At 36.7% G+C, this 26,404-nt stretch overlaps 4 protein-coding genes across 8 annotated transcripts; all 4 read left to right on the top strand.

The window, feature by feature from the left end:
- On the top strand, positions 5,295-6,704 carry LOC18791020 (probable glutathione S-transferase). Its single transcript, XM_007226051.2, has 2 exons — positions 5,295-5,698; positions 6,177-6,704. Exons 1-2 carry the CDS (start codon positions 5,384-5,386, stop codon positions 6,534-6,536), a joined length of 675 nt encoding a protein of 224 aa, XP_007226113.1. The 5' UTR covers positions 5,295-5,383; the 3' UTR covers positions 6,537-6,704.
- On the top strand, positions 6,993-11,180 carry LOC18792462 (protein tas). The gene is made up of 7 exons (XM_007225639.2): positions 6,993-7,422; positions 7,520-7,603; positions 7,740-7,900; positions 8,783-8,900; positions 9,278-9,413; positions 9,995-10,173; positions 10,687-11,180. The coding sequence occupies exons 1-7, from the start codon at positions 7,120-7,122 to the stop codon at positions 10,924-10,926; spliced, it is 1,221 nt and encodes a 406-aa protein (XP_007225701.1). The 5' UTR covers positions 6,993-7,119; the 3' UTR covers positions 10,927-11,180.
- On the top strand, positions 11,423-18,548 carry LOC18792082 (E3 ubiquitin-protein ligase HERC2). Of its 4 annotated transcripts, XM_020555865.1 has the most exons (10): positions 11,423-11,824; positions 12,125-12,318; positions 13,062-13,148; positions 13,383-13,472; positions 13,595-13,681; positions 13,775-13,879; positions 14,724-16,769; positions 16,872-17,018; positions 17,348-17,712; positions 18,071-18,548. In XM_020555865.1, the coding sequence occupies exons 2-10, from the start codon at positions 12,271-12,273 to the stop codon at positions 18,246-18,248; spliced, it is 3,153 nt and encodes a 1,050-aa protein (XP_020411454.1). In that variant the 5' UTR covers positions 11,423-11,824; positions 12,125-12,270; the 3' UTR covers positions 18,249-18,548. The 4 variants fall into 4 exon arrangements, with proteins under 4 accessions (XP_020411454.1, XP_020411453.1, XP_020411456.1 ...); XM_020555864.1 differs by having other exon boundaries at positions 11,423-12,318; XM_020555866.1 differs by lacking the exon at positions 11,423-11,824 and having other exon boundaries at positions 12,298-12,318; positions 13,045-13,148.
- On the top strand, positions 19,673-25,159 carry LOC18791239 (putative E3 ubiquitin-protein ligase XBAT35). Of its 2 annotated transcripts, XM_007221732.2 has the most exons (10): positions 19,764-20,148; positions 20,292-20,406; positions 21,037-21,117; positions 21,266-21,354; positions 21,503-21,594; positions 21,831-21,912; positions 23,086-23,188; positions 23,320-23,394; positions 23,649-23,734; positions 24,141-25,159. In XM_007221732.2, exons 1-10 carry the CDS (start codon positions 20,047-20,049, stop codon positions 24,792-24,794), a joined length of 1,479 nt encoding a protein of 492 aa, XP_007221794.1. In that variant the 5' UTR covers positions 19,764-20,046; the 3' UTR covers positions 24,795-25,159. The 2 variants fall into 2 exon arrangements, with proteins under 2 accessions (XP_007221793.1, XP_007221794.1); XM_007221731.2 differs by lacking the exon at positions 23,320-23,394 and having other exon boundaries at positions 19,673-20,148.

Genomic DNA, 26,404 nt, shown 5'->3' on the forward strand with positions numbered 1-26,404 from the left:
GCTACAAGAAGAAAGTTGACTTCCCCGAATTGGTCTTCCAATTCAAAGGTCTAGGCGGTAATGGTGGACCTGCGATTATTTTGGGCAATTATCAGCAGCAATGATGAAAGCAAAAGGAGATCCAACAGCAAATCCACCGAAAGAAATATAAAAAAACAATAATAAAGAAAAAAAAAATTTATGCTTTCTATTACTTTGTTATTCCTCTACAGTATTTAATAAACCAATTGGTGCAGGTGTGCAGATTACAGGTGGAAAGCATTTGATTTGAGAGACAAGCATGATGCCTTCCACAAACGATAATAATATTATATGCTATACTATTTGATCGTGGTGTTGATAAGAACCCACCAATAATTGCCTTTACTTTATCGCAAATTTACTTTTATTTAAAGTATGATGTGGAATTGACCCTCATACTTTATAAAATTTAATTTACCGCACATTTATTTTATTTACTGTATGGTGTAGGATCATTACCCATACGACAGTATTTATTTAAAAGGGTGGTGCGGGTTTATCGTCCACGCCTTTACTTTTATTTAAATGTATGGAGCAGAATTAGTGCCCATACAAGCACGTTTACTTTATCGCAAATTTACTTTTACTTAAAGTATGATGTGGAATTAACCCTCATACTTTATGAATTTACTTTACCGCACATTTAATTTTATTTAAGGTATGGTGCGGGATTAACGTCCATACAGCAAGCAATTTAATTTATGAATTTATTTTACCGCACATTTACATTTATTTAAAGTATGGTGCGGGTTTATCGTCCATACCAGTAATTTATTTACCAGCAATTTATTTTATGAATTAAATGTGCTGTATGATGAGTTTTTACAGTATGCAGATCAGGACCAGAAGTTCCTTGATCCTCATCATACAATTACATCAGGACTTGAAGATCCTTGATGATGATGTTAATATGAGAACTGGCAGTCTCTCCGGTACTATATTTGTAAACATGTGATTGGACTTGAGGGTCCTTGATCCCTGACATGTAAATAAGGACCTGGGGTTCCTTAATGATGTAACAGTACCGTATTGTTTCATAATGCCGTACACATGGATGATAACTGTACTGGAAAATGTACTGTCCACATGAATAGATACGTATTCATGACTTGATGAATAGTACCGGATATATGAATAGTGACGTATACATAAATATTAACCATTTTGGGTAAATCGTCACTATATTCAAAAAGGGAACCTGCAGTTCCTTAAACTCATGGATGAGCAATTAAATGAGATGCCAGAAGTTCCTCAAGATATGGACAATTATGTAAGGGCTTGCAGTCCAGAAATATGTACAGAAAATTGTAAAAATGTCCATACCATGAGAATATGTGATTTTGGCTTGAGGTTCAATATCTAACAGTATTGAGAACCTGAAGTTCCAACAATTAAATGGACAACCCTTGAGGTATTATTGCAAATTGTGGTACGCCACATATTTCTTTGGCATAAGAGAATGATGAATTGAGGCTCCCCACATATTTTGTTATATCTGGGCCGGAAGCTCATGAACCCAAATATATGAGATATTAGCGTGGTTTTTACTCAATCCATATTTCATGTTCATTTGAAAAGGGCGAATAAATTCTGAGTTTGTGTTTAGCCCAGGCCAAAAGTTCCATACGTTGAAATATGAAATTTGGGAGAGTCGATGTGGTTATTTGAACCTATAAGGCACAAGGTTCCAAACCGTCATTTTGAAAAGACGTAAAAACCATAGGTGTAAGTTTAAGAATGTGCGCAATTATTATAACAAGAACATACAACAGATAGATTTTTTTTTTCCACCTGCAATGAAGGTGCAGGCCCTATAAAATCTATAAAATTACATTATGTTCTGGAAGCCTCTGAAGGAAGAGGACGGCGCCTCTTAAGCTTAGCCATGAGCCTCTCGTGATCTCCCAAAATTCTTTCATTGGAGACCTGCAGCATGTCTAGCCTTCTCAGTGTATCAACAGAGTACGAACTCACCAGTTTCAACAAGGCATTATTCTCTCCTTTAAGTTTCTCAACCTCCTGTTGAGACTCATGAAGCATTCTTTGGAGAGACGAATTTTCAGTTGTTAACCTCTCAACCTCGTTTGCTTTGGCACGCAAACAATCAGCCATGTTAGAAACAGAAGCAGCACTCTGAATGCTAAAAGCCATTGAGTCATCAATAGCCTCTTCCTCTGATCTCCCTGTCAACAACATTTCATCCATTGGAATAATGAAATTCCTAGCTACTATGACAGCAGTAGCATCATTCATCATCACAGAATCATTAACTATGATATGACGATTTTGGGATACAAAGGATGGACGCCAAACTTTGGTGTCATTGGTTGTTGTGGGAGTATCATTTAAATTGAAATAATTTGGGCAGGAAGAAGAGGAAGCCATTTTTAAGAAGGTTTTGAAGAAAGTCTTAGAAAAACTAAAGTTTCAGAGAATGAAGGAAGTTATGTTGAAACGCAGTTGCTCCAATCAAGTTTTGCAAAGGCAATATCTATAGGAGGAAATATGGCTACAGTTTTCCAGGATCCCAATATCTTCTCGGATCCCCATAATATTTTTTTTCTTTCCCAGAGTCCAAAACTTCACGTGGCCTCCATTAATGTTTGTCGGCACTTTCGGCGTTTTCAAAGTATTATTTTCGTCAAAAGCCGATCTTGATTTGCGGATTTCACGGAGCTATTTTTTCAAAAGTATCCCGAGAATCTCGCAATTTTTCTATGGTTAATTTGAAATTCACCGGTTCTACTTATTCATTGTATTTGTGTAGAAATGTGTTACTAACGAAATTTTCTTTGCAGAAGACATCCAGTTTTCTCCATACCTAGTGATGCGATATCTACTTATTTTTCTTATCAGTGAGCACTCAATATGCCCGAGAAGCAAGACTATCTCTGATCATCCATTCAGGAAGCGAGACTATCCCTGATCACGTTTCCGCCACATCAGGGAACTGTGAAGGCAACCTCATGCTCTAATCTCCGGAAGTTCTTCTAGACTAAAAGAAATGAGAGCTTATTGTTTGCTCCCACCAGCTTCCTTCCTTGATTGCTTACCTTCTCTTGCAATCAATATCACATTATTTTTGCATTTTTTCTCTTTTTATAACTCTCTGTTCATAAGAGATTTTATTTCTTTAGAATGAACATCTGAAGAAAGAATCCATGGAGTGATCCTAACTCTGAGGGTTATTTGTTTTTGACAGAGAAAAGAGTTGTGATTTTTGCTCTTGCAGGATATAACTAGATCATCAAGCGCTACATTATATTTACTGGGCCGATACGAGCTTGAATGATACTTGAGAAAAGTTTCTCCCACCTAAGGATGTAAGCAATACTTGTGTTATTTTATGCTTATATACTTATTTGATATTTATCTTGAAAAGTAACCAAATGGGGAGATAAGTCTGTTCCAAAAGAATGGCTTGTATGTATCCATGAATTATTAATGCAAATTTTACAGATTGCAAGTTGGATACATTGATAATACACTGCACAGATTAAAGTCTCATAAGAACAGAATATGGGTATAGCAGTGATCAATATGATGCACGCCTGTTGCGTAGCAAATGATGTGGATTGAAGTCCCGAAAGGACAATCCTTTGACATGTCAATATTGATATTATACACGCCTAATGCGTAGCAAATTATATGGGTTAAAGTCCCATAATATGGGTTAAGGTCCCAGAAATTAATTGACATGTATGTATTAATCTGTGGCATGCCTTCAGCATGACAGATATATGGGTTCTAAATGTTCCAAACTCCCTACATGGAGATTATCCACGCCCTACTGCTAAATAACGCTCCAATGGAGGTTATAATCCACATTCTTACATAATAAAAGCCCCCTGAAGTGGCTTGGGTACCCAAAAGCAAAGAAATGCTTATAATTGATGCATGCGCATGCAAATGAGAATGGTGGGATCATGAATTGATGAATGACAATTTTTTTGGTTTTAGAGTAGCTACTCAAATCATCAATGGGCTGTGTTGATTGGAACCACGTTCAATTATTAAATGTCGACAATATCATTGGCCAAAATGGAACGAGGTAATTCCATTATAGATGAGAATGAACGTGAAAGAACAAACCCACAGTACGAACCCCAAAAGATGTTAATACTGAAATTTATACTTGGGTGTTCGGAATAAAAGGGAATATACATACTTTGTATGACACACTGTTTCTGGCAGAAACAAGGAATGTTGGGTTTTCTCCATATTTACAGATTCAATTGTGCCCCCCTTATTACACAATTACGGAGACCAACATATTATCTTTAAGGGTTATTAAATGCACGGAGCATATCGCCAGAAGCGATTTCCTAAAGATGTATAAATAGCTGGGTAAAAGCTATATAATGTGTCATAAAGTTTAATCCCTTTTAGACAAAATCCGTTGAGAGGATTGACATTGCATAAAGCAAGTCCCTAAAGGACATGTGCTTGAAGCACAAAATTTGTACTCAATATTAATATGCATAAATTACCTCAGTGAGTACATTGATTATAATGTGATTGCAACACATTAAAGCTTCTGCAAAATTCACGAAATATTTATCTCGACTTAAAAATCGAGCATTATGCCAACGAGGTTCTTGCTTATACTAAGAAAGTCTTATCCGTTGGTCCTTAAATGTTTTTCCGGAAGTATACTAGACCAGATAGAGCTCAGCTCCATCACCACCACTTTGGAATGGCTAGTCATAAATTTTTCAGGGGGAGATATTCACAAAAGGGAGCGTGGTTTTAATAAAGACCTCCATACACTGTACTCTTTTTCCTTCATCCAGGTTTTTATCCCACTGGATTTTTCCTGGTAAGGTTTTAACGAGGCAGTGTCGCTCAAGATTGACTCATAGAAGCAGTGTCAACTACGATATTCAGAAAGGTGATCAACAGTATGACTTAAAGATATTTTGCTAAGCATCAGGGGGAGCGTGCCATCAATAAAGATCTTTAAACACTGTACTCTTTTTCCTTCGTCCAGGTTTTTATCCCACTGGGTTTTTTCTGGTAAGGTTTTAACGAGGCAGTGTCGCACGCACGTCAATATATACAGAATTTTATGTTACACATGATTATGTACTCTTTTTCCCTTTGACCAGTTTTTGTCCCACTGGATTTTTACTGGCAAGGTTTTTAACGAGGCATATTCTATATCATTTGTGGTCTCCAAGGGGGAGTGTTGTAAATGTGGAGCCCAAATGCCTATAAATAGGGCTTCTCCATACTTGTAATAACACACAGATATACATGATAGAGAACAAACATTCTCTTCTATTCCTTCTCTCCATCTCAATTCTCTCTCCAATTTCTTCTAGATTTATAACAGATCTAATTAAGTACTGGGAAAATTGTCATGGCAACAGATAAGGTTAAGCTTTTAGGGTATGTTTTCAGTCCATTTTCCCGTAGAGTGGAGTGGGCTCTGAAGCTGAAGGGCATTGATTATGAGTATGTAGAAGAAGATATCTTCAACAAAAGCCCTCTTCTTCTGCAACTCAATCCAGTTCGCAAAAAAGTTCCGGTTTTGGTTCATGGCAACGAAGTGGTCTCTGAGTCATTCACTATTCTTGAATATATTGATGAGACATGGAAGCAAAACCCATTGTTGCCTCAAGATCCTTATGCAAGAGCCATATCACGCTTTTGGGCTAACTTCACGGAAGAGAAGGTGAGCCATATGCTAGAATTAATTTGTTTCAATTATATCTAGTGAATGCATCAAAATCATCTTAATTAAGGCGAGTTTTGTTGCATTAGTCACTCACGTGCATATAAACGATTTTGAACGGTTGATGGATGTGCACGATCGTTGTGGATAGCATTTTTCCTTACCATACATTTACTTACTATTACAACTGGGTTAAAAACTTGAGTGGGAAAACATGTGGAGAGAGGTTCGAAACTCCCAGACACCCAATGAATATTTGTGTAACCTCCATCCTCCAATCACTTGTACTAAAAGAAATTAAAAAAGAGTACAAGCTTATAGTTTCTCAAATGTTGCACGGAGCTACCGGCCACTCAAATCTAATTTTGCTTTCACCAATGTTATACTAAGTAAGAGATATGATTATTGGTGAATATTTTACAAACATATCTTTTGTGATATTATTTCATATATTGACTGACTTTTAATTTCTTGTTAGGTTCTGGATGCTGGATTTACAGCTTTAATATGCTCCACAGGAGAGCAACAAGAAAAGGCTTTGAAATCAACTATTGAGGCCTTGGAACACATAGAAGGAGACCTCATGGGAAAGAAGATTTTAGGAGGGGAAAGCATTGGGTATTTGGACATTGCAATGGGATGGATCTCTTACTGGCTGCCTATTTGGGAGGAAGTAGGCTCCAGGCAGGTTTTGGACCCTTCAAAATTTCCTGCAACCATTTCATGGATCAACAAAATTCTTAGCCACCCTGTGATCAAGGACAACTTACCTCCTCGAGACAAAGCGGTTGCTTATTTTCATGGGAGGAGAAATTTTTACACTTCTGGGAAGACTTAGCCATAGATGCTCGTCTGCCCATATTGTACTAGTTTCTAAAACTAGAGAATAAATGTGACATATGTAATATGGTTAAGGTGTGTATTAAGAGTATTTTACCTTTGCTCCTGAAGTGCTATGTTCGAATCTCTCATCCTAATTACAATTGTTTTATAAATTCTATAGGCACACGCTTCATGCATGACAATTGGCCTTTTTTTATACTGAATATTTGTTTTATTTTATGATAATTTTCAAATTAAACTACCAAACGCATGCTTAAATTTTAAAAACACTAATTTGTTTTCTCATTTCATTTTCAAAAAATATTTTATGAAAATAATTTTAGAAAACATTACCAGACGGACTCTATAAATGTTTCACCATCGTCTACTCCCTTACACTTTAATTTATTGGGCCTAAAATGATATTATTGAAGTCTGGTTGACCCAATTATGGATGTCCGGTCCGCGTACCCAAGCACTTCCTCTCTACTTAACACGTGTGTCACAGTCTGTGTGTCTCACAGAGGTCCATTGATTTTTGAAACGGTTGGAATTCGACAAGGCCTAAGCAGCGGAGCAAGAAAGCCTTATCGGTCACAATGGCCTCTTGCCCCACCGCCTTTTTCTGCAACCACGCAGCAACAGCAGCACCGTGGTCATCTTCCAGAACCGGAACCAGAAGAAGTTTCTGTAGACGGAGCTCTGTGAAAGCAACTATCAATGCCAAGCTCGACCAGAAGACGTCGTTGCAGTACAAGAAGCTCGGAGACTCAGACCTTGTAATTAGCGAAATCACTCTGGGAACCATGACATTCGGCGAGCAAAACACAGAGAAAGAAGCTCATGAGATTCTCAGCTACGCATTCGAAAATGGGATTAACGCTTTGGACACTGCAGAAGCTGTAGGTGCTTGTAGATTGCTTGAATTTTGTTGGCCTCAGTTTAAATTTGTTTCGTTTGGGTTTTGATTCAAGTTTAAATCTTTTTTGTTTGTTGCAGTACCCAATTCCAATGAAGAAGGAAACTCAGGGAAGCACTGATCGTTTTATCAGCAGCTGGCTCAAGTCTCAACCCCGTGATAAGGTACTTGATGGTTATGCTGTCACATTGAATTAGGACCATTGATATGGTTGAATGATGTCTGAATGTGCTGTCCTGGTTCACAGTGATAACAAGGCAAGGATCATCATTTTAACTCGTTACTATGCTGTGTAAATAGGTTATTTTGGCAACAAAAATAGCTGGGTATTCGGAGATGGCAAGTTATCTGCGTGACAATGCCACGGTCTTGCGGGTGGATGCTGCAAACATTAAGGAAAGTGTAGAGAAAAGCCTTAAGCGCCTTGGCACAGATTACATTGATTTGATACAAATTCATTGGTAAGTTTATTGATCAAACTTCACACATTATACAAACTTACATGCTACATTGTCACCTGGTTTGTGATTTTTGTAGTATCACACACTATGTACCCGTTCTGATATTTAACTCGAACTTTACATGGACTCACACTCTAACTGCAAAATTGTTCTTTTTTTCCTGACCCACTTGTGGTATCACACAACTCATCAAATGAACTTAGGACTGGGCCAACTTTTTAGTCTGTTTTTTATTAGACATTTCAAGCGTCTTTTAACTCTACATTTTGCTTGTATCTATGAACTGAAGATCTTTTCTATGAAGCAAACTCGAGTCCTTTGGTATTTCATGCTGTTCCATTTTTGTTTTGCCCTCTCCTAATTGAGCAATCAAACCAACCATTCTGTTCGAAAACTTTTAAGACTCTAAATGGAAATTGGTCGCGTGACATTCATATGAACACATAACACAACATTGGACAAGTTTGTCAATTTTTATGTATTAAATTTACAAGTAACTTCCATTTCCATTGAAGAAACTAAGCTGAAATAATTATTTCTTTTTGGAAAATCATTAATTGACGTAGGTTGGGAGTGCAAGAAATAATGATAATAATAAGTGGGTAACAGAAAATGTATATTTCTCCATTCATTTGGTCTGGAACCCTTCCATAGTGATTCACATTTCCATTCTTAGAATAACTTAAAAGCAGGGGTAAAGGCAAACTAAGCAATAAACCAGCACTGTTACTTCTTTTTGAATTTGAAGGCTTCCAATTTGTCTCATGATATATTGGAATGACTAGTGAAGATGTTTGCTCTTTACTTTTCAGAAAAAGAATCTGGATGTTAACTCGTTTAAGGTGGTGATTTCCGGAAACTAAAGTATTTTGTTTAATCCAGGCCAGATCGCTACGCGCCACTATTTGGTGCGTATTCTTATGATTTTTCCAAATGGAGACCAAGTGTGCCATTCGTGGAGCAGCTGAAGGCTTTTCAAGAACTCATTGACGAAGGAAAGGTAACAACTATTCAAACCAATGGAAGTTTTGACTTTCGGGTTCAACTGTAAAGCACCTGCATCAGAGGTGGAAGTTATATAAAAACTATTAATTTTTTCAAGACTTGTTATAATGTGAATTTAAACATAGCATCATAGTTCTCTTGAGTTTGTCTTTGTGAATTCCTAGTTGTGTCTGCATCAATGTAGATGGAACATACTGGGGATTTATGAGTTGGTACACTCATAACTAGAAAAAGAGTGAATCTTGAAAGCATAACTTCTGGGATGATTCATGAATGTTACTAAAAATTGGAGTGTTGCATGCTCTGTGTAACTGCTTGATGTCTCTAAGCATCTTTAACTTACATGATATAGATTCCTTTTGAATGGTATAGGTACGCTACATTGGTGTTTCCAATGAAACTTCATATGGAGTGATGGAATTTGTACATGCAGCTAAAGTTGAAGGACTACCAAAGATCGTCAGTATCCAAAACAGTTATAGTCTGCTAGTTAGAACTCGTTTTGAAAGTAAGTCATATTCTGATGCTATGAGCAGATAAAATCTTTTACCTTAATATTAGTCAGCTTGACATAAAACTTGCTGCTGATATTTTTCTTTAGATAGTTATATCAACTCCATGATGTGAATAGGCTAGTTAATACATAAAAATATGTTTGAACTAAGTATAATATACCTAAAATGGTAAAGTAAATGCCTCCATTTTCTTTGATTACTAATTTGCAATCTTAGTCCTTTGGGACACATTTAAATAATACAATATGGTTCATTAGTTGTTTCCTTTCTGTCAGTTTGTTTGACTGTCTTTAACCAATCTTTGCTGAACTTGTTGAAATTACAGTGTTTTACTTGTTTGAGTGCTAAGCTAAGTTATACCTACCTCACTTGACCTATATCCTCTCATGTATTGGGATGTTGACATGGTTGGGCTGTGCATCCAACCCGTTGCTTTTACTGATCGACACCTTTGTTGTATGCATTGGATAGAGATGTTTACATGATGCCATGTTTACCTTTTCCCTCCCTGTTTTTTGTATGCCATTCTCTTAACTTCATTGAGTTTGTAATTCTATTACTTGATTATTTGCAGTTGATCTTGTTGAAGTTTGCCACCCGAAAAATTACAACATTGGCTTACTGGCTTATTCTCCACTGGGTGGTGGATCTCTTACTGGAAAGTACATAGATATCAATTCCGAAGCTGCTAAAAAAGGGAGGCTGAACCTTTTCCCTGGCTACATGGAAAGATATAACAAATCTATTGCCAGGGTATGTTAATATTCAACATGTCATATAAATAATAGATCATGTAGACTAAATTCAAATAAACACCAAACATGCACGATTATTTAGTTATTTTATTATCTAATAAAAATATGAACTGCTCTGATATGGGGATTTATAATCAGTGTTTACTGTTGATTTGAATAAAGCACTTGCTGACTGTTTACACTTTAATTAGAAGAAAATTTCAAATTTAATTTAATCCCATTATTGATACAAGTGCCCTTGTTTGCAATTAAAGGCTAGGACTCCTAATTAGAAGGCCTTTGAACTTAGCACCACCCACAAGTAGGTTGATTGCTTCCAACTTGTCATTGGATATATTAAAAACCATGGCCGGACAGCAGCATGAAAAATAGTTTGTACACTGGATGTTTTGGAAATAGTTGGTTTGCCTTGCTTGATGAGTTACTTTATGTTCTGGATATAGATTGATGAGGATAATTTCCATTACAGCTTGTTGATTTTCTGCCTTAATGTTACTTTCTGTGTTTTCAGGAAGCAACAATAAAGTATATCGAGACAGCCAAGAAGCACGGGCTAACTCCGGTTCAGCTTGCACTTGGGTTTGCACGGGACCGTCCATTTGTGACAAGTTCAATTGTTGGTGCAACTTCTGTGAACCAACTGAAGGAAGACATTGATGCTTTTCTGTTGACAGAGAGGCCTTTGCCACCGGAAGTGGTGGCTGACATTGAAGATATTTTCAAGAGATACAAAGACCCTACCATTCTTTGAAAAAAGTAGCCTAGGAAGTGTAATTATTGTTTTCACTTCACATGTCTGGTTTAGATGACAATCGAAGGTCAATGATATCCCTTGTTTGACCTTGGGAATTCCGGTTTTGTGCGGTGAGCAGAAGCATGAGATTAACAAGGCCTCGACTTCCTTTTCAGGAATTTTCTGTATCCTCCTTTGTTTTCTTTTTCTTTCGTTTCCTCTAATTTGCGCAAGTGTTATCTTCATGCTTGATAAACTGTCAAGGTTGATCAGTATGGCGGGGCGGGGTCTGTATTTTTCGTTTCTTTCTTCTTTCCCTTTTCACCAATGGAGAGCCTGGGTTAACATACTCAAATGGTGTCATGTCGTGTTCAATTTGGTTCACATATATTATGAGGTAAAGTTAGAAAATTAGGATATTGTCTACATTGATCTGCTAATTTCATGTAATTGTTGTATCATGTTAAAAATTGCTACCTTTGAGTCCAATATTTTGTTTAACCATGTATCTTGTGCTACCACGAAGTAGGCAGACTCAAGTTATTGGCAAAGGATCCCGACCGATGATAGTCGTGCACCTTGTCGGGCTGTGACAGCTTAGGCACTGCCTATTTATCACATTTTTCTTTTATTCAACAATTCTCGGCCATTTAATCACACATCCTTAAAGTTATCTATACGACTTACCCGTGAGTCACACCAGTGCAGTGCCATATTTACTTACGTTGTGACGAATTATGTCATCCACATCTGCTAATTTGAGTGCCCAAATCATATGACGTGGCATGCTGGGTCGAATTTATTTATTTGTTTTTTTTGAAAAGCAGTTTAATTCGTTGTTAGACGTGGAGGAAGAGAAAGAGGCGCGCCAATATCTCGCCCCCATTTCTTTTGAGCTGCAAACTTCCCTAAACATGTGATCGCTTACTACCCTCTCATTTCCACTCCTCTCTCTCTCTCTCTCTCTCTCTCTCTCTCTCTCTCTGATTGATCTGCATTGTCTTCATGGTCAATCTGCAAGACCCAATTTGCTAAAACGCTCAGAAATCCAATATTCACATTTTCTGCCAAATTTTATGGTGAATATATATAACTTGGTTGCATCTTTTTCCTTGGAAATTTCTTTATGAAGGGCACTTTAGGGTTGAAGAAGCTATCAATTTCAACAACCCAATTGAAGTATTTTTCTTTTGGAATGTATATGGTTCTCATTTAGAAGGATACTAGGAATTTTGATGAGAGGCCAAAGTGGAAGAAAGCATATGCATCTATGAAGACTGGTGAAGGGAAGTCGCCGATGCAGTTGTCGGTTGAGCTTGCTTCTTCTTCGGTGTTTCATTCCTTACGAAAGTTTCAGATGGAATGGCAGATCCTGCTAGCTATGGGAATTACGAGCGTGATATTGAACAAGTCAGTTTCCCATCAATGCTCTCTTTATTTTGCTTAGATCATCTGGTCTTGTTTGTTTTACCTAGAAAACAAAGTCACCCCATACATTTTTATGCAGTTTTTTGTTGTGAAAAGAGGGTAATTGACTGTATTTTTATGAGGATAAGGTTATAATTGTGTTATGCAGATCACATGTTGGCCGACCTTGATATGATTTTCATAATTCAATGCATATGTAGATTGAAAACGATACAAACCCAATGGTAATAGAAACATTGACAATATGACAAACATAACCAAATGTAAATGTTACTCTTTCGCTCAGTTTGCAACTAATGATATGGATGACATACAGGAAAAAAAAAAGTACTTGAATTTTAATGTCAGAATTAATAAATTAATGTATTACACATACAAAAAGGGGGAGAAAGAAAAAAAAAAAAGATACAGGAGGATGAAAATAGGATCTGTATATACTTGTATTTTGATGTAAAGTGCCCCTTTTTCTCATGCATGGATCAGCCTTCTCCTTTGAAGTTACCTGAACTACCCAAACAATATGTTTTTGGTTTTGAGATAGGAACTGATGGAAACCCAATTTCTTGGTAAACATTTAGTAAAAGTAATGGAAATATTTTGTCTACGTTTTTGCACAGACTGCATCCTTCAACGCTCTCTCTTTTATATGGCTAAGTCTATTGGGGATTTTGATCTCTGTGTACTTTGCCAATACTTATCCCCTAATAGTCCTCCCTTTTATGAAGGCACTCGTTGCATTAAAAAAAGGTTCCCAGTTAATCAAGTATAGCCGAAAAGGGAAGCCAAAGCTTCGTGCATTCAGAATTTCTACTGTGAGTAATTTTCTTTACAGTAGGGATATTGGATTTATTTCATACCAATGCGTTTATCATGCTGCATCTGCTGCCCATTTAGATTCCAGACATGTGCTCATGTATCTTGGTAGTTCTACACACATATTTTGGATTGAGCAACTGCCATGATCATCTATCTATGAGTGCATCTCCATGAAAAATTATCACATATCTTAACCGCTTGAATGACTTCAATTTTCATATTATTAACAGGATGAAACTACTCTAATCTGGTACTCACATGGCGAAGATCGAACTCTGAAGTTATCTTCCGTCTCTCGAATTATCCCTGGACAGAGAACAGTGAGTTATATACTCAACTCCTAAGAGCTAATTAATATAATTCTCTAATGCTGTGTTTCAGTATAATTATGAACTACTTTTGTTTCCTAGTTGAGAGAATATATACTTTATCTGCTTTATAGGCTGTGTTTCGAAGATTCTTGCGGCCAGAAAAGGATTACTTGTCATTTTCTCTTCTATATAACAACGGTGAAAGATCACTTGATCTGGTCAGTAAAATCAAGTACTAAAGTACTAGTTTCAAGTTTTTCTATTATGGTCAGTTAGATGAAAGGTTTGAACCCAGAAAATTATTGTTGTAGATCTGCAAGGATAAAGCTGAGGCAGAGGTATGGTTTGCTGGCCTTAAGGCACTAATTTATTCTGGACAACAACGTGGTAGACGTACTAAGAGTGATATTTCTGATGTAAGTTTCTGTTTTGACCAAATGTATATATGACTGCTTATATTTGTTCTCGCTCTTTTTGTCTCCCAGTACTTGCTATTTTTCCCTTATATTCTGACATTAATTACTAACTTAAATCTAGAAAACTAGTGGAGTATGCAAGCCTTTGAAGTAACATCGGTCTAGATGGTTAATTTTGAAATGAGTTTAATAGGTTAGTTGATCCCAGTTTTTCTTTTGAAAGGGCTGAATGTTTCTGGTGAAATACTTAGAGATGGTATGAAAAATCTGCTCCAAAGTTGCATGACAACCATTTTATATTTCTAAAGTAACTGGCTATCTTTATTCTTATACTTACTAAATTATATCATTTGCAGATTGGTTTTGGCAATGTTTTGAACATGAACTCAGTTATTTATTAATGTAATAGTGGTCTCCATGGTTCAACTACATCTTCTCAACTATGGATAACTTTATTGCATTAAAACTGAATTTATGTTCAACCATTAAGTTTTCTTGCATATAAGCTTTAACATGTGGAGCGTCTGAATTGTAAGTTATGGAATCAAAAGGATAGTTAAAGCCATGAAATCTTTGACCAGAACTATGAATTGAAGATGTTCTAAGATATAATTATATATAAGTTAAAATTTGAATGGTACAATAGTGTGCATTGTGATGTAACTTCTATCATTTTTGCATTAATATATTTGGTGGTTTCCTTCATACAATTCATGCACTATGAGAAACCACCAGCACTCATATTTGCAAAGTGAATGTTACACAATTTTCTTGGTCTACCCAGATTTATTCTGCATTCATACTCTTTCTGAAGATCCAATCTAGTTGTTTGCTTTAATTTCAGTTGCAAGACTGTAGTGACTCTATTAATGGCCGTCCTTCTGGTGAGACCTTAGAGTTCACTTCAAGCATTGCCCGTAGTAGGGTATCAGTTGATTCTCGTGAATCAGTGAATTCAGGCTCAGATGTGGGTTCAGAACGTGCAAATATGCAACTAAGAACAAGTGCAGGAGATGGTTTTCGGATTAGTGTTTCAAGCACTCCTAGCTGTTCAAGTGGAGGGTCTGGACCTGATGACATAGAATCACTAGGAGATGTTTATGTGTGGGGAGAGATCTGGTCCGATGGAAATGTATCTGATGGGTCTGCAAATCCAATCCCTACAAAAACGGATGTGCTGATTCCAAGGCCCTTGGAATCGAATGTTGTTCTTGATGTTCATCAGATTGCTTGTGGTGTGCGACATGTTGCGCTTGTAACAAGGCAAGGTGAGGTTTTCACATGGGGAGAGGAATCTGGTGGAAGACTTGGTCATGGGATTGATAGAGACTTTAGTCGTCCTCGACTTGTTGAGTTCCTTGCAACTAATAATGTAGATTTTGTTGCATGTGGCGAGTATCATACATGTGCTGTATCTACGTCTGGTGATTTATTTACTTGGGGTGATGGTACACATAATGCTGGACTTCTTGGTCATGGAACTGATGTTAGCCACTGGATCCCTAAAAGGGTTACTGGTCCTTTAGAAGGACTTCAGGTTCTATCTGTTGCATGTGGCGCGTGGCATTCAGCTTTGGCAACTTCCAATGGAAAAATGTTTACATTTGGAGATGGAGCGTTTGGTGTTTTGGGTCATGGAGATCTCGAGAGTGTTCCATATCCAAGGGAGGTACAGTTATTGAATGGACTAAAGACAATAAAAGTAGCATGCGGAGTTTGGCATACTGCAGCTATTGTAGAGGTTATGGGCCAGTCTGGTCCAAATGCTTCATCTAGAAAGTTGTTCACCTGGGGTGATGGTGACAAACATCGTTTAGGTCATGGAAGTAAAGATACTTATCTTCTTCCCACCTGTGTCTCTTCCCTTATTGACTATAATTTCCACCAGCTAGCATGTGGACACACTATGACTGTTGCCCTCACCACATCAGGTCATGTGTTTACCATGGGTGGCACTGCATATGGTCAGCTAGGCAATCCAAGTTCTGATGGGAGAGTACCTTGCTTAGTACAGGATAAATTGGTTGGTGAGTTTGTTGAAGAAATTGCATGTGGGGAATATCATGTTGCTGTCCTGACATCAAGAAGTGAAGTATTCACTTGGGGAAGAGGTGCTAACGGAAGGCTGGGACACGGGGATGCAGAAGACCGGAAAACTCCAACTTTGGTTGAAGCTCTGAAAGATAGGCATGTGAAAAGCATTTCGTGTGGCTCAAACTTCACATCAAGTATATGCATCCATAAGTGGGTCTCTGGAGCTGATCAATCAATTTGCTCAGGTTGTCGACAGTCATTTGGTTTTACTAGAAAGAGGCATAATTGTTATAATTGTGGACTGGTCCATTGTCATGCTTGTAGTTCCAAAAAAGCACTGAGAGCAGCATTGGCCCCCACTCCTGGAAAACCACATCGTGTATGTGATGCTTGTTATACAAAACTTAAAGCTGCTGAGGCTGGTTATTCTTCTAATGTTAGTAGGAGAGCTACAATCACCCGTTCAATGGATAGCAGGGATTTTCTAAACAGGGGAGATATAAAATCTTCAAGGATTCTGCTTTCTCCCACTATAGAACCCATTAAATATCTTGAGGTCAAGTCGACAAAGCCTGGGGTCAGATCGGAATCTCCTTCTATAGTCAGGGCTTCCCAAGTTCCATCCCTTTTACAACTAAAAGATATGGCTTTTCCAAGTTCATTGAGTGCGCTTCAAAATGCTTTGAAGCCTGTTATGACAACACCTAGTCAGCCCAATTCAAGATCTACTTCACCATATTCAAGGAGACCAAGCCCTCCACGGTCTGCAACTCCTATATTTTCTAGGAGTGTTATTGACAGTCTTAAGAAGACAAATGACATTCTGACTCAAGAAGTATCGAAGTTGCAAAACCAGGTACTAGTTTTACACCTTTTTGTTGCATCATTTTGTTGGTTGGTATAGAAATATCAAAGCCGAGAAGCCTTCTCTCAGTAACCTTTCTTCCGTTTACTTCAGGTTAAAAGTCTGAAGCACAAGTGTGATGCTCAAGATGTAGAGATACAGAAACTACACAAACATGCTAAAGAAGCTGGTTCATTAGCAGATGAGCAATATTCTAAGTGCAGAGCTGCCAAAGAACTCGTCAAATCCATCACAGAACAGGTTTATTAAAATTTCTCGATATTCCAATTGTCTTTTCTTTTTTTTTTTTTTTCTTTTTTTTGTAGAGAAGATGCTCCTGGCAATAAGACGGGTAATGTAGTCATAACAATAATTAAAAACATTAAATAAGGTTTTCTATATGGTATAATGTACTCACCAAATGTTTACTACTAATGCCCGGTGCTGTCTCTGAAATACTATTGTCGCATGAATATTTCCCTTGACAGAATAACAATGGCATTGAAAAGATAATCATCTGCCCTTTTCAACCCCCTGCCCCCATTGAGGTGAAATATGCTGATGTTATGTGTTCTTTCTTTGTCACGCAGATGAAAGAATGGGAAGAGAAGTTGCCTCCTGAGGTTTCTGACAGTGATACTTTCAAAGAATTGCGTACTCAAGCTGAAGATTTTATAAACACAAGTATCGGAAGATCAAGCTTAGAACTTGAACAACAATATGCAGCCGATAAAACTTCCTTGGATTTTGAGTCTTCTAAAACGGAAGACAACAAAGGAGAAGACCCCGGGGAGGCTGAACCTCAAAACAGCTCAGAAAGCCACTCGAGATCACCCGAATCATCAACAATGCGGTCAGGACAAAAGGAAGTCATTGAACAATTTGAACCGGGTGTTTATGTAACTCTCCTTCAACTACAAAATGGTGCTAGGGTTTTTAGGCGTGTTAAATTCAGGTAGACTTTTTCTTTTTTCAAAATTCAGTAATTATGTGTTTGTGTTAGACAGCCAACAGACCCTTAATCTTTTGGATCAAATGGTTCTCTAACATGGTATCAGAGCTCTTTGTGTAGGAGGTCCTGAGTTCAAAACTTATGGTCCTCATTCCCCACTGCTATGTTGATTTTCAAGGTGCATAGTAGGGCTGCACTTATGTGTTTCTTCTAGGAGTCACATTTTCTGCACCTGCATACTTCATTCATTTCCTTAAGTTAATTTGTTATTTATGACAATGCAATGTACCCTGAAGTCTTCGATCATTTTAATGCCGTTCTCTTTTAATTGTCTCTTACCAATCTCCAATATCTCTTGCAGCAAACGAAAGTTCAGTTCGCAACAGGCAGAAGAATGGTGGACAAATAACAAAGATAGGCTGCTTAAGAGATACAGTCAACTGAAGGCAAGGGCAAGTCCTGCCCCAAGTCTACCACCCAGCAGTCCTGTACCTGCTGCTGAGGAAAACAATGAGGCAGCCTTACCTTCCACTATATAGTTTCATAACTTAGTCTCTTACATTACGGTTTAGAAAGTGGGTAAGTAGGATCAAGAATCTGCTTTAGAGTGGCACTGTATGAATCAGTTTAGGTGTAAACATATCTTTGTTCAGAACAAAATAGATCAAGAACCTTTTTTCTTTTTAGAGGAATGATTGAGAGGAGTTCTACTTCACCATAAAAAAAGAAGGGAACATATTTCATATTCAGAGGGACAGGTCAGAACTGTGAGAGTTATGCAATTTAAAGGCATGAAAGCTTCACTATAATTCATTCATTCAATTTAAACTGGTGATCTCTTTTCTTCTGAGCTGTTTCTGGCATCTGATACCATTGTAATTGTATAGTAGGTGAATTTCTTACGATGCTTGTATGCCGTCGCTCGATTTATATAGCTTAAATACTCTTAGAGACATCACTAAATTGAAGTTTTTGCATGAACCTGTTGACTGCTAGAGGTGTTGCTATCAATTTGAGTGGTAAAAATAAATAATAAGAAATCATATTCACCTAAGTAACATTAGATTGAAAAACTGGAAAAACCACTAGTTGCCTCTACATAGTTAGCAGCAGCACCTTCACATGCTTTATATATGTTCAATAATCTTAGACCAATTTTATCTGAAGATGTATCTTACTACAAATTCCTTTGCTTTTTACCAATTTCACTTTCTAAAATCTAAATGCCTCTTTTGGAAATCATGAGTTATGAGTTTGGTGTGGACAGGTACTGGTTGAGAGTTATGATTTTGGTGAGAGTTGTGAGGTTTTTTTCCTCTGTTTATCCTTTTTCCTTAGGCATTTTGTTAGTTTGAGGAAGACCATCCGATTTCTTGCTCAACTTGGTATATTTATTGTCCTACGTCTCCAATCCAACTAATGTTATCTATCCAAGTCGGGCAAGGCCAACCAAAGTGTCGACCTCAATATTCATATGCATTGGTGAGACTAAAGTTATAAACGTCACCTATTTCTCAATTATCACAACACGGTTTGAATTCAATAGAGCATGTATGACTTTATTAAAATTATTAGATTTAAGGTGGTTGGCAATATCATTTCACCCTATTTATACCACCCATTTCTTGTCTAAATCATTTTTTTGTTAGTAGAGTATAACTCAGTTGGTCGAGTTCTTTTACCTCCATCCATTTGTGCAGAGATTCAAAACCCCCAAACACCCTGAATCAATATTATTTTAAATCAAATAGACAATTCATGAATTATACATATTCTTCATGTATAGCAAATGTAATTTTTTTTCTTCTAAATTTTCAATAAAACATGTTGAAATCACGTATTTTCACATATTATTAAATAAAACAAATATACACTATAAAATTTAAATAAATAATATTTAAATATTACATAATTTTCCGAATTTTTCAACATATTTTAAAAAATTGTGCCCAATAATACACATATGACTTGTTGTAGAAAATATTTTGTAAGGACCTTCATATGTTATAAAGTAAAATAAAGAGTTTGACTCTTAACATCTTCGTTGCTAATTTACCAATATTTTCGCTATAAAAAATATCTTCGTTGCTAAGGAAACGAATTCAATTAATTTTCATCATCCACTTGTTTCATTATTTGTAAGGAATTATTTATATTTATTTCCATTTTGAACAAGTTCCGTAGAAAGCACAACACTTTCCATCCATTTTCCAGGGAATCCGATCTGATTTTCCTGGAAACATTTTTAGTTTCTAGTTTTTCTGGATTTAAAACCCTCGCCCCTCAAGTTTTGCTTCCAAAACCCGCAAGGTTATTTCAGTTCCTGGTGGGATTTCGATGGGGCTACAGCAATCCAAAGACGAACTGCTCTATCAGCAAGTTAGCTATGGAAACATCGAAGGGATCAAATCCCTTTGCAGAGAAGGCGCAGGCCTTGAGGTAATTAAAATGGAGGTTAATTTCGATTATTGTTAAAACTGTAATTATGATGTGTTTATTGGTAGTGATAATTGTTGTAAATTTTGGATTTTTTGGGTAGTTTTTGTTGAATTATTGATGATTATGGTTATTTTGGTGGTCAGTGGATTGATAGAGAGGGGAAAACCCCATTGATCTTTGCATGTATGAATCCTGGGCTTTATAATGTTGCGAAAAGCTTGATTGAACTTGGCGCAAACGTCAACGCCTATCGCCCCGGTATGTTTCACTTCTGATTTTAGAGCTTCTGTATTTTGTTTTTTTTTTTTCCTATCACTATCACTCTTGTTAATAAATTAATTGCAATTTGATAATTTCTTAGTTGGGTCGATCATGTTGAATTTTATGTAATTGTATAGGGAGAAGAAAGAATGGTTATTGAAAATTAACAAAAAAATTTGTATTTTGTGGTCATAGATATTAAGGAACTGTACCAACTGCAGTTGTCATCAAGAGCCGGACCAGGCCATAGTTAGTAGGCTAACCTTTCCTCTAAAATGCAGATTCTAAGTCCGAATCCTCCCTCAAAATATTGTGTGATTATGGAGAACTCATGTATGGCAATAGCACCATGGATCTTAAGTCCTACCGTTGTACTAAAAAAATTTCCCGTACAAAAAATGGAACATTAAGATTACATTTATTTCTTCTGATCTCTCTCTCCTCCCTAGAAACTTATTGCGTAATATTTGCTGCTTATTGTGTTTTACCAAATGTATAAGAAACTCATCTTGTAATTAATTCCCAGCATTCTTGAGAAGTGCTATTGTATACTCATGCACCTTTATCTTTCGCTTGCTTCAACATTTTATTATTATTTATATTTGTCCTCTTCTCAATGCGCTTTAGGTCGTAATGCTGGGACTCCTCTACATCATGCAGCTAAAAAAGGGCTAGAAGATATTGTTAATTTACTTCTTTCACATGGAGGTGTGCAATTCTGTCATCCATTCATCTCTGCAAAGTCTTATTCAGAAAGGAGTTTATGACTTATGATTTTAGAAAGAAAAAAAAAGGCAGTTTCTTTTCCTGCTGTCTTTATTGCATTAATATATAATCTGTTCAATTTTTTTTTCAGCAAATGTGTTAATCATGAATGATGACTGTCAAACTCCTCTTGACGTTGCTAGGGCAAAAGGGCACACCAATGTTGTCCGTGCGATTGAGGTATATTCAAACATTAGTTTGCAATGTCAGTATATGCATATTTTTTACGTTCCAACAATATGTTTTTCATTTTCTCCTTTTAAAGATGGTTCTTCACTCTCTATCTCTTGCTTTCTTTCGTTTTTCTTTTCTTTCCCAATGTTTGTAGAGGCATATTTGCTTATTCTCTGGTTGGTTGCGGGAGTTTTATGGTCCTGGATTTCTTGAAGTACTTGCTCCTCAGTTGGTTTCAAGAAAAGTGTGAGTATTGTGTACAACAAGTGATTTCATCTTGAAGTATTTTTATTTAGTTGTTTTAGTTTTCTATTCATGATCTTTGCAGCAAGATGTCTAAGCAATATAGGCAGATTGCTTTGACCTGCTTTGGAGAAGTTTACATAGCTCTCATTTGTTTTATCTATTTTTGTATCTTTATTGAGTAATTGTCTGAAAGATCACTTAATATGCGTGCCTACTATTGCCTTCGTATTTTGCAGTTGGGTTGTTGTTTTGCCAAGTGGTTCCCGCAAACCTACCAAGCCTTTCAAGTTGGAACTTGCCATATATTCTAGTATGCAGGTATTACTAAGTATAGTCGGCTATTCTTAGGTGGATTAGGCATTATGTATGATTTTACTTCCTTCTACATTTTGTGCCTCTACTAATACATTGCATTCAAGTCGTTCCTAATGTAGGCTACATTGAATGGTTTCTTGCAGATATCCTGGACACTAATTTGAGTTTATTTTTGTGAATAGCACTTGATTAATTCAAAACCTACATGAATGTCTGGATGAGTTAAATCTGATGGCTAATTTTTGAAATTGGATAATTTCTATGAATACTAATTTTTTTTTTTAGTAGACGTTCTTAAATCTTTATTTTCGCCATCATTTTAATTGCCGAGCTCAAGCCTCTATTTAGGATTGAAGATGTATTAGGCATTAATTTATCGTGCTGTCACATCGTGATAGTTTTCTTAATCATTTAAAGTTTATGCACTTGGAATGCTATGTCTAATTAATACTTGAAATAAAATGACTTCACCATTTAATTTTGCTTTGTGTATAACTCATAACAAATAACGATGTTACTTCCCCTAGGAAGTTGGTGAGTTGGTAGTCTCACCAAGTGTTGCTGAACTAGGATGTCCTTTACCCTTCTTTGCCGAATGGTAGAACTTTCCTTTCCATCAAACCTCTCAATTTTAAATTTTGAGCTAATATTTCTTGTTAGGATTAAAGTTGAATCCTGGTTTATTACCAGTTGTGGGGGTATAAAACTCCTAGTCAGGACAAATAATGATGGGAATGATAAAAATAAAATAATAATGCCAAGAAGTTAAGTATGTGAACTCAACTTCACTTTCAGAGAAAGCAAAGTAGTTCAAGTAGTTTCTGCTCAATGGGTACTCCCTAACTTGAACTGTATATTCATCCGAATACCTCCTACTATACTCTTCCCACTCAACACTACTCTCAGCTCTCTACTGCGATTCTTGGTTGAGAAGCTTTTGAAAGGCTAGCTTGTCTCTCTGCATGCAAGCTTGATTTACACTGTTGGCTCATTTCCTATTACCCGAAATCAATTATCTACCTTTCTCTACTCTAGATTGATGTATTTAGGGTGCACTTTATTTCTATGTTCTGCATTGTTTTATATTTTGACGATATGTTAATTGATGGATCGTATTAACTAATGGATCTCTTATTTTGGTAGTATTCTTATATTGAACTCTTTTGGAATAAGCAGGACGCCCGACCACGGACAGTTGTTGCGTTGTGGAAAGTCAATTTGGAAGAACCGAAGTTACACCAGTCTGATCCTTCTGTTGTATTTCATGATAGCTCCACAAGTAATTCCTTGATTCCCAAAATATTCTTTAGGACTAATTTTAAACCTTAATTCTTTAGGCTATAAATCTGGGAGTTGATGTCACATTCATTTCCTAGCCCTTTTTTAATTGAATTCTATGTCCATGCTTAGTCCCAAGAGGCAGGAGGCGGAGAAGAAGCATTTACATCTCCCAAGAGGCTAGGTGTAGGCATCAAAAAGTTAGGCGTAAGTACATTGTTTGTTAATTACTTCCAATCAATGTAAATGATGAAAGTGATTGAAGAAGCACTTTAACAGAAGATATTGGACATCTTCCAATATCTTTTAAATTAAGTGCTGCAGTAATGTACTCATGCCATTCTCCAGCCTCCTATCTATAATAGGCTTGCCTTCTAGCTAGGAAGAAAAGGAAGTTCCCCATGAGTTTTAGGTTTCTTTTGTTAATATCCTATTCAAACTCAGCCATGCCTTCTTTGCAGAAACACGCATTAAACTTGCATCTGCAGATGAAAATGATAAGAAACAACTTCAGTGGTTTTGCAATGCATGCAAAGGAATTCCACAGGTAAATCTCATCTGCACAGATCTTATCTTTCTCTTCCTATGTCTAGAGCAATCGCCTCGATAATTAAATGTGACGAATTTGTGGATAGAACCATGAAAGTACTTTTGAAGTACTAAAATCATTAGTTTTCTCAAGAAATTGATTCTTTTTTTAAAATGATAATAGTGTTTGTAAATAAGCACTCTTTTAGACATTTTCTGCTGTCATGATCAAGGGGCTGCAGATAGAAAATGTGGAAAAGAATGCTTATTTACAAACACTGCAATCATTTTATCTTAAAATTCGAAATAGAAACTCTGTAAATTTTATCTTGCAGACTAGTGATTTGCTAAATTTTTAGGTCAGTATTTTATCTTGGGCATGATGATTGGGAGGCTATCATAATTTAAATTTGTGGAATTTTCAGGCGCGTCCTGCATTTTTGGCCAACAACCAGCCCCCGGTTCCAGCAACTGCACCACCACCTGCAGAAGACTTAGAGTTGGCCATGGCTATCAATGCCTCCATTCAGTCTGCTTTGCAGGAGAGACCGTCCTTTCCTGATGCACACCCGACCTATGAAGGAAGTGCATCCAGTAGTGATAATGGTTGCGGCACATCCTCCATGAATACTGGCAGCTATAATGGTTGGGATGCACCAATTGCAACAGCTGCTCCAAATGCAAGTAGTAGCAGTGAGCGGCCAGGGAATGAAAGTGGCCCGAAAACGGAAATCCAGGATATCTCTTCCATCCAAACAGCTCCTACTTCAGATATAATCCCATCAGCTCCACCAGTTGCAGATGAGGAGCCTATTCACTATCCGTCAATTGATTTCAGTCCTATTGATATGCCATCCCCAAGTGTTGAAATTATACCTGCTAAACTTAATGAAAAGAAAGGTGGAAGTGATTCTTCTTCATGTGTGATTTGTTTGGATGCTCCGGTTGAAGGAGCTTGCATCCCATGTGGACATATGGCTGGATGCATGTCTTGTTTGGGTGAGATTAAAGCTAAGAAATGGGGTTGCCCTGTCTGTCGGGCCAAGATTGACCAGATTGTAAAGCTGTATTCTGTATGATCCTCGAACCAGCATGTAGTGAAGCTCTACATGGTTACTGCAACTTGGAACACCTTCATGAAGCTGTTTGTATTATTTTGTGTGTGTAAAGAAGCTGCTTGTGTTTGTATTACTAGATGAAGTTCTTGTTGGGACCCCCACCTGAGTTTTCTGTACATATTATTGCCACATATTAGTAAACCCTTCACCATGCTCTCTTAAGTATCAGTGAGACAGCGGCCTCTCTTAATTTTGATTTTTCATTGTTGTAAGTTGTATATGAAAATGATATGCATTTCCCAAAAGGTATATTTTCAAATATACTTTTTGGGGTCTTCAATGAATTCAAGCTATGGGATTTACTCCATGAAATTATGGAGAACGAACTCTTTTTACTTCTGAAGCTTTAAACTAGTTAAGTTTAAATAGTTTTTTTTTTCTTTTTTATTTGTTTGGTTTCAATGGAAGAAAATCAAATCTTACATTCCCAACTCATTTCAGCATCCACCCTAAATATAATGAATTTCATCAGACTCTGATATAGGACCACAATTTATGATATTCTTAGAGAGTTGAAATTTTGCATATGATCAAATATCATATGGCATTGGGGAAAAATGAAGAAAATGGGACTGGTTTCAAATTGTGCTGTTCCTAACTTTTCATGACGCCAAGAATTGAAACAAATGTGAGGTCATGGGCAGTGGGTTGTAGGGTATCATGTTCATGTTGAGGGATTGCTCTTTTCGATTGTCAGCCACAAACTATTGGTGGTATGCTGGATAGCTACGTTTCCTTGATTGCCAATAGCCTTTTTTTTTTCTTTTGGGTTTTGAATTTTGAAAAGGAAAATACTTGCTTTGAACATAGAATTTCTTATCAATCACAATTTGACATGTGTGTAGAGATTTTATTTTTGTCTTTTTGATAAATTATTTTTGTACGTGTCAAACTGTAATTTACAAGAAGTAAGAATACATATTTTATGGGAATGAAAAAAGCCGTGTCCTATTCAGAATGTCAAAAGATAGTGTGATCTAGTTATGAGCCTTACATATGATTATAGGATCTTAGGAATCTAGCCTGTTATGGGTGGCCATGGCAGCAGGGTCCAATTACTACATTTGTTGCACCTTTTTACTACAAAGAAATATATATGTACATTTATATTTCATCATCACCAGAAATCCATTACTCTTTTATATATAATATGGTTGTCAACCACAAAAGACCTAATGGATGGTCTTGTTTCATTATTATTATTTTTCTTTTGCTAGCTAGCTAGCTTCTGACCCAAAAAAAAAAAAAAAAAAAGCTAGCTAGCATATTCCGTTGCTTTTGTGTGGTTGGAACAAGAAATTCCACTCAACAGCAAATTTTCTTGAACTCTATAATTTTGAGTTACACCGTGTAGCTCAGCTAGTAAGGAGCTGGGGTTGTGCTAAATCTTTGGTCAAATACTAACACATAATTAAGAAAAATAAACCCCACATCTTGTGGAGAAATTATAGAATAGTACGATATGGATTTTTTTCAACCACACATCTTGTGAGCCTACGAGCGAAGCTTCTATTGTAATCATCATGTCACAGATTTTCCAACCGTTTACTCAATAAACCTCCATGGGACTT

This window comes from Prunus persica, chromosome G1 (assembly GCF_000346465.2).
Source record: "Prunus persica cultivar Lovell chromosome G1, Prunus_persica_NCBIv2, whole genome shotgun sequence".
In the NCBI taxonomy this organism is placed as follows: Eukaryota; Viridiplantae; Streptophyta; class Magnoliopsida; order Rosales; family Rosaceae; genus Prunus; species Prunus persica.